The following is a 7,205-nucleotide window of genomic DNA, read 5'->3' as shown; positions in this document are numbered from 1 at the left end:
AAGCTATTCCTCTTTTATACTGGTATTTTTGGTCTTCCCTCTGCAATTTTAAGCATTTCATTGGTTAACCAAGAACAACTTTTGCTGATGTCTCTCAAAAAAAATGTTACCAGTTTCAGAGAGATCAGTGAAGCTCCCAATGCTGCTATAAAGAACACTGGCACAAGGCAAGAAATTGGAAATCACTTTGCTCATGACAATGAGACAGTCTTTAGAGCAACCTCTCCAGTTTCACTGCAGTAGAATTATAACCATTTTGGTACAAAGACATTTGTAGTGGAATTATTTATTTCATCTTCCCCTTCGCTGTAGGAGGAATGATTTTTAACTGAGCCCAAATCCACTTGCATTCAACTGGATTGCTAATTAAGCTACAGATGTCTCCTGATGGCAGAAATTATTCCTGGTAACCTTAATGAGCTTGCTACATTCCTTAGTTATTGTTATGAAAAGTTACATGAAATACTTTGCCTAATACTACACAGCTCCCGGGGGAATTGCTTCTTGATCTGTTCTGGTTTGATTAAAGGGAATGATTGTTTCCTTTCTTAGCAGTATTTCTCAAGCCCTTTGCAGCTCATTTCCCTTGTCTTTTTTTTGGCCCTTTTAACAACTCTGACCAACTTTTTCACAGATATTTTCTTTTCCAAACACTTCTATCTGGTTTTGCTCTCCCTGAACTCTCCAGTGCGTTTGCCTGGTTTATTGCACAGTTTTTTTCTCTCTTTTCCAGTGATCTTTTTTGTCTGGAACATATGCTTTACTTACAACAGGGACTTGGTGCTTATCAGAACTCAGTGGGGTTTTGTAGTTGTTGTTACAGTTTGTTCCAGATATAAGAAATGCACCTCCTCACAGTGGAACTTAAGGAAAAGCTTCACTTCAGTGCACAGAAAATAAGGATCTCCTTGAAACATGTAACAGAACAGAATAAACTGAGTAAGCCAAGTAAGCACAGCTTTCCAGGTCTTCTCCTCTTTCCTGTGCCTTTGTACATCCAAAATCCAACAGGCATGCTATATAACAAGCAACAATAAACCCAGGGAATAAAGAACTTCATTGCATTTCAAACCAAAGGATCACTTTTTAAAAAAAAATCTGTATTTATTGTGTTTATACTCCCACTATATTCCTCCTGAAGTCTCCTACCATAGGCAAGAGGTGCAGAGAAAGCATGTCAGTGGTTATGACTACTTCTTGTGGCTTAGTACTAATTTCAGGAGCATCAGAGTCCATATGAACATGTGAACTTTCCTTCTAATCACAAGCAATTATGATTAACTCCAGAGTCAGATTCCTGCCCAGCAAGGCACATCATGGAAAGCAAAGTCTCCAGGTGCTAGTTCCTGATCAAGCAATTAAAACACCATAGTTTGGAGAAGCATTCAGTGATGATCCCATTTTTCTGACATTGAAAACAAAGGAAGGCTTAGGAGCACCTTCTGCATGAGCAATTAGAGCAGGTAAATGCAGCAGCTTTTGAGTATCCCAACCAGCTGCTACCTCCTTCTGAGCCAACCCAAACACATGTGAAAGCATAGCTGGCAGAGTATCTTTCAACAAAGCTTTTTTTGCAGGAACTGCTGATTTACTGAAACAAACTTTTTATGGAAATGAGCTGTTTCTCCTGAAACATTTCAAGTCCTGGGATGGCATTTCTGGATGAAACCAGCAAGTCAGAGGAGCTGGTCTGATAGCTCAGCAATGTTGTGAGACTGGCTGGGCCAGAATTTAGGTCTGGGAACTCAAGATTACTGAGTAGCCTTCCATGCAGGCTGTCAGCTATTTTACAGTGCCTTTTCTGTTCTGCCTTTGAATAAAAAGAAATGCAAAAGCCTCAATTTCTTGTTGTCAAAGAGACTCCTCTTCCAATCACTCTGTGTGTAAAGGCCAAGAGGAAAACAATTAAATAGCAAAAAGTAAGGAATTTGTTCAAGCTCGCAGAATCCTCAAAATGGTGATGGGACCCTGGTGGTCTCTCGTCTGACCTCCCATGAGGAGCAGGACTGCCATCACCACTACAGCAGGTCACATGTGGCTTCGTTCAGCCACGTCATGAACATCAAGCAGAGATCTGTCCACCCCTTGGGGCAACCTGTTCTTCTGTAGCACCCTGCAAGTGAAGTTATTATTCCTCATGTTCAACCTGAACCTCCCATGTGGCAACCTGTGACTGCTGCCACTTGCCATAATGCCTGTACCCACAAGATTTGGTTCTGCCATCTCTATGGCTCTTCTTTAAGCAGCCGTACAAGGATTTGTACAGCGTGAAGAGGATTCACTCTCTCTTCACGCTTAACAAGTCCCCTTGTACCAAGGACATCTCTGAATCAAAGGGATGCCTTCCCTTACTTTTCACACCCAGACACACTCTGCCATGCCAGAAAAAAAGGCTCTACAGGAAGGGTAAGCAGAGACAGCTTGCACAATAGATTTAGACCTGGCATTGGTGGCAGCACTTCCTCAGTTGCCTTTCTCACTACAGAGATTCAGTCTCCTGACATGAGCCAACACAATGGCATTCTGTTATGGAGAGTGGTGTGAACTCTGCTCTCAAAGAAACATTTGTTTCAGTTCAAGCTTTGGAACTTTAAACAAGTGCAATTAAATGCACTGAAAACGCTATTACAACATGAAGGCTAAAAATATAAACACAAAATGCCAGGAGTCACAAGAAAAGTTCCTGGAAGAAATGCCCACTCACCCACACTGCACAACCATAACATCATCAAAGCAACAGCTTGCATTTTTGAAGCCAGATAAACAAGCCACAATTCAGCCTTTTTTCTACTGCCAGAAGTTTACACCCACAAACAACTATTGTCAGCACTAGAAGTGGCACCATTTGGAAATTCTCTGATCTGCATCAATAGGTAAGCCCCCAGTGCTACTATTTGGTACAGATATGATTACTTGTGGTTGTAAATTTCTACCCAAAAATGCTAAACCACTCCTAGTTTATACCACAGAAAGCAAACTTCAGAAGACACATTTGCAGTACAGGTTCATGGATGCTTTTAAGAACTAATACTGTCCTTATCCATGAAAAAAAAAAATCAATTTTAAATTTACAGCCTTCACCTGACAATAAGTGTCCTGAATATGCTGTGCTTTTTAAAATGCACTGAATGCTCAGACTTCAGTAAAAAAAATTTATTTTCAATATAAAAGTGCCAAAATATTCACCAACATTGTAATCTATTCAGCAACCAGCTTACTCTAGTAATCAAAATTGCAAGCATCTTTATTCACATTTTTAAATCAAATTCCTTTCACACGTTTCCACAATAACCCGAGTCCCTCGAAAGAGGGAAATTTGCATTTCGATTGGCTGCTGTAGTCCATATGTCCAAGTTCATGTAGGCACGGAAAGGGTTAAACCTCGGATAGTATTCCTGCTTACACATAACTGCCTGGTTCTCCACATGGGTTGAATGTTGAGTCGTGGCACTGACGGGGCAGCAGCTTTCATAAACATCACTCTGAGGTGCCCAGATGGAACCAAAAAGTCCAGACATTGGAGACAAGCTTCGGGTGCTTGAGAGGTAGGGCTGTAGAGCAAGATAAAACAATCATGGGAAACTGCACAATGGACCATTTGCCAAAGAAAACCTGAAAACGTAGTACTAAATGGGAGGAAGCAGCACTTTTGCAGAAAACTTGAGAAACACACAGTAAAAAATTGCACAGGAGTTTACAAAGAAATATGGCTGCCGAAATTACAGCAGCATCGCGCGCGCGCGTGTGCGTGTTAAGGACCTTCACTGAATCAAGCCATGTGAGCTCCTCCCTGTAAGGCATAGATATTACTGTAACAAGAATATACTGTAACACGAATACTGTAACCAGTATTCAGTTCTGGTCAGGATGCTAAGGAAAATAAGGGAGAAATGGAAGGCACGTGAAGAACACCATCCATGTTTTGAGAGTTAAAATTAAAAGAGCAGGATGCCTAGAAATGACAAGAAAAAGGTTCAAGTATATGTCAGTACAGAAAGACTATGCATACCAGGAGCAGAAAGGGATATTCAATATGAAAGAGAGACTATAATTGGGAGCTAGGGAATTTAGTTAGAAAATTTTGAAAGCTTATAAAGAACCTCCTGGAGGGCAAGATGTGTTAGTCTGCAAGGAAGTCTCTCAGTGAAGGTCATGGAAGTCTTGGGACTTTTAAAACTGAATGAAACACTGAAATGTATTGTGGAGAAAAGCTCACCAGGGAAATGAACTGAATTATCTAATGTATTTTCCAATCTCTACCTTCTGTGTTTCCTGGCATTCCTGAATAAAATATGAAATAAAGCCATGTTTGTTTTAGGCAAAAGTCTTCTACCAGTTTTTAACTTTTTAACACAGAAGAATTTTCACTTTTACAGTTAAAACTATTTCTTGCTTTATTTGGTTAGTTTTATTCAAAATAAACCTACTGTAAATGAAAAAAAAATCAAAATTCTAAAACAGAGGATCTTGAAATATGAGGAGAGGAGAAGGTGATTACAATTAAAGACCACCTTGAACTGAAGTCACTACACTGCACTATGGGATGACACAAACATGGCTAGTATGGAGTAAACAGGTCAAAGTCAGCATTCAGAAAGCTGCACAAATTTAGCTTAAATCACTTGGATTTCCTAGCAAAAAAACACCTGTCAAAGTCACTGAGAGCAGCTGTCCATTCAGCTCTACAATTTCCAAATCTTTTGGGTTTTGCTGTCAGCCATTTCTGTGTTTTACCCTCAACTGGAAAAACTGATTTCGATAGGAAAAAGTTTCAGTAGACTACATAAGTCCAAAATGTTTTTCCATATGTAAGATGATTTTAGTCAATTTTCAGGAAAAAGGATCTGTCTTAAAATTTCACAGACAAGGTCAGTAACATCCTTGACGAACAGCTGGGAAAAAGCCAGACTACCAATGCCAATACATATGCCAATACCAAATACATATATCAGGCTACTTAAAAGATTAATGAAGAATATGCAAGCAACAGATAGGGAGAAGACAGAAATGCACTACGAAGGCTTTGAAGAAGTACGTGAAGGCAGCGCCTCACAGTGACAACACTCACTGTGGAGTTGACATAACTGGTGGGCTCCCAGGCAGGTGGCAAGTTGGGATGAGCATTCCAGGTTGAGGGACAGTTCTGGTCAATGAAGGCTGTATTCTGCACTGCTGCAGTACCTGGGAAGCCACTGGGATAGTTCATGTTTTCTGCAGTTTATAAAAACAGGGAGACAAATTAAGGCTTTTGCAACATAAACACTACAAACATTTCTGTGGAGGAATGTTGAATCTTGTCAAGAGTGAGCCAGGCTGGAACTGACCTAATCCTTCAGTGACTTCAGGCAGCTTCAGGGTAGCACAGCAGCGAAGCCTAGCAATTTCTGTCAACAGGACTACCACTCTCTATTAGGGAGCCACTAACAAATTGTTATCAGGAGGATGGGATAAAGAGTTGGCAACTCCTCTACTGGAGAACAGTCTTTATTAGCCACAGAACATGCATGACAGAGCCTACCCAGGCCTCACTGCCAACATGTCTCAGCTCTAAGCACCCAAGGGAACACCGGCCTGCCTGTGATACTCTAGTCTGACCTTTAATTATTGCTTAGGTAGGCAATGCTAAAGAATTCTAGATTGCTGCCAGTGTGCTCCCCAAGCCAAGAAACTCTAGCCTGGGAAGGTAATTGGTCACAAGAGGCCTTGTATTTCACACACTGGAAGGCAGGAGCCTGCCAGAGGGGAAACAAAGAAAATTGTACAAAAAGAGTTCTGTAATACTGTAGTCACAAGCATTTCTCTCTATTCCCTCTGAGAGTCCTGCATACCACCTTTTCAGGCTTAATAACTCCATACGAAGGCCAGTCTTCTCATCCACTACATGCTCACATTGTTTATTTCTACAGAGCACTCAGTCAGCTGGAAAATGTAAAGTCCACTTAAGCAACGAATGCCCAGATGCGTACAGACAAGCTCAGCCTTTTGTTTTATAAAAGGTGAGAGGAAAATAACCATGCTCTGTGATGATTCATAAGCTTACCTTCTGGGAAAGCACCATATTCATTCATCTCTAGTGGACAATACATGTTGGAAAACTGGCTGTCACAAGCTGCATTCCAGTCGATGAAGCTGTCTCAAGAAAAAAAAATATGCTGTCAGAAACAATTTGCAGAACTTCTGAAAATTATTTAGAAATATTTATTTAATGTAAAGCTGTTGGATGCAAAATGCCTGTAACTGATCATGAGGCTTTTCCCATTCCATTTGTCAATTTTGCCAGTATCTACTCTGTGCCACTACATAATCACAGAGATTCTCTCACTGAATTCTTTTTCATCTGGGAGAATGAACAGCTTGTAATGACAGCTACTACCAGAGTCCTGCTATGCCTGAGTTCAACTTCTTCTTCCATAAAAATAAAGTTGTACTTCTTTCCCACAATCATGGATAATGTGATTTGAGGTAGAAGAAAACTTAACACATTCTCAAGCATTCGAATTAAAATGCTTGAGAAGCAATTAAAATCGAGATTTCTATTTTCCTCACAACATGTGCTGAAGTCCTGTTAAACAATATGTTTTCTAAACTACACATTAATTTGTAGGGATTATACTTCTTTCAGTTAAAATAATTTCAAAATTTCAAGAAGATTTTTCAAAAGTAATTCCTGAAGACATGTCAGTTGTGAAACAAGCCCTGCTATGCCAAAAGGTTGAAGTAGTCCAAGTCTGGATCCAGTCTGGACAAGGTAGACATATAAAAGCATTTCATGTGAAGCTGCACTAATTCAGTTTTACTATTCTGCCAAGAAGCTATCATAAGCTATCACTACTAAATATCAATAAATAATTACGTGCAAGTAGCATAATATGGAATCTGCCAGCAATCATGGTCACTCTCACAGTAAAGAAATTCTTCCTCATGTTCCTTCACGTTTCTGCCCATTGCCTCCTGTTCTATCAGCCTGGCTCCATCCTCTTGACACCCTACCTTCAGATACTTATAGACATTGATGAGGTTCCCTCTCAGTTGCCTCTTCTTGAGGTAGAACAGGCCCAGCTCCCTCAGCCTTTTGTCATAAGAGAGATGCTCCACTCCCTCGACCAACTTAGTAGGTCTCTGCTGGACCTGCTCAAAGAGTTCCATGTCTCTCTTGTACAGCACTCCATATGTGTGGCCTCACCAGGGCAGAGTAGAGGGGTGGG

General features: G+C 40.5%; 1 protein-coding gene across 7 annotated transcripts in view; it reads right to left on the bottom strand.

Moving 5' to 3' along the window:
• Window positions 1-3,138: 3,138 nt before the first annotated feature.
• KIAA0922 (KIAA0922 ortholog) overlaps window positions 3,139-7,205 on the bottom strand; it is a 77,151-nt gene continuing 73,084 nt past the window's right edge. For all 7 annotated transcript variants that reach the window (XM_017805863.1, XM_017805866.1, XM_017805865.1 and 4 more), the window contains 3 exons: window positions 6,041-6,129; window positions 5,069-5,211; window positions 3,139-3,551 (listed from right to left, as the gene is read on the bottom strand). In XM_017805863.1, the coding sequence (XP_017661352.1) occupies window positions 3,273-3,551; window positions 5,069-5,211; window positions 6,041-6,129 (511 nt within the window). In that variant the 3' untranslated portion in view covers window positions 3,139-3,272. The remainder of the gene's footprint in view (window positions 3,552-5,068; window positions 5,212-6,040; window positions 6,130-7,205) is intronic.

Source organism: Lepidothrix coronata, unplaced genomic scaffold (genome assembly GCF_001604755.1).
Source record: "Lepidothrix coronata isolate B3197 unplaced genomic scaffold, Lepidothrix_coronata-1.0 Scaffold13, whole genome shotgun sequence".
In the NCBI taxonomy this organism is placed as follows: Eukaryota; Metazoa; Chordata; class Aves; order Passeriformes; family Pipridae; genus Lepidothrix; species Lepidothrix coronata.
The sequence above is the reverse complement of the archived record's forward strand: the minus strand, read 5'-3'. Positions and strand labels throughout refer to the sequence as shown.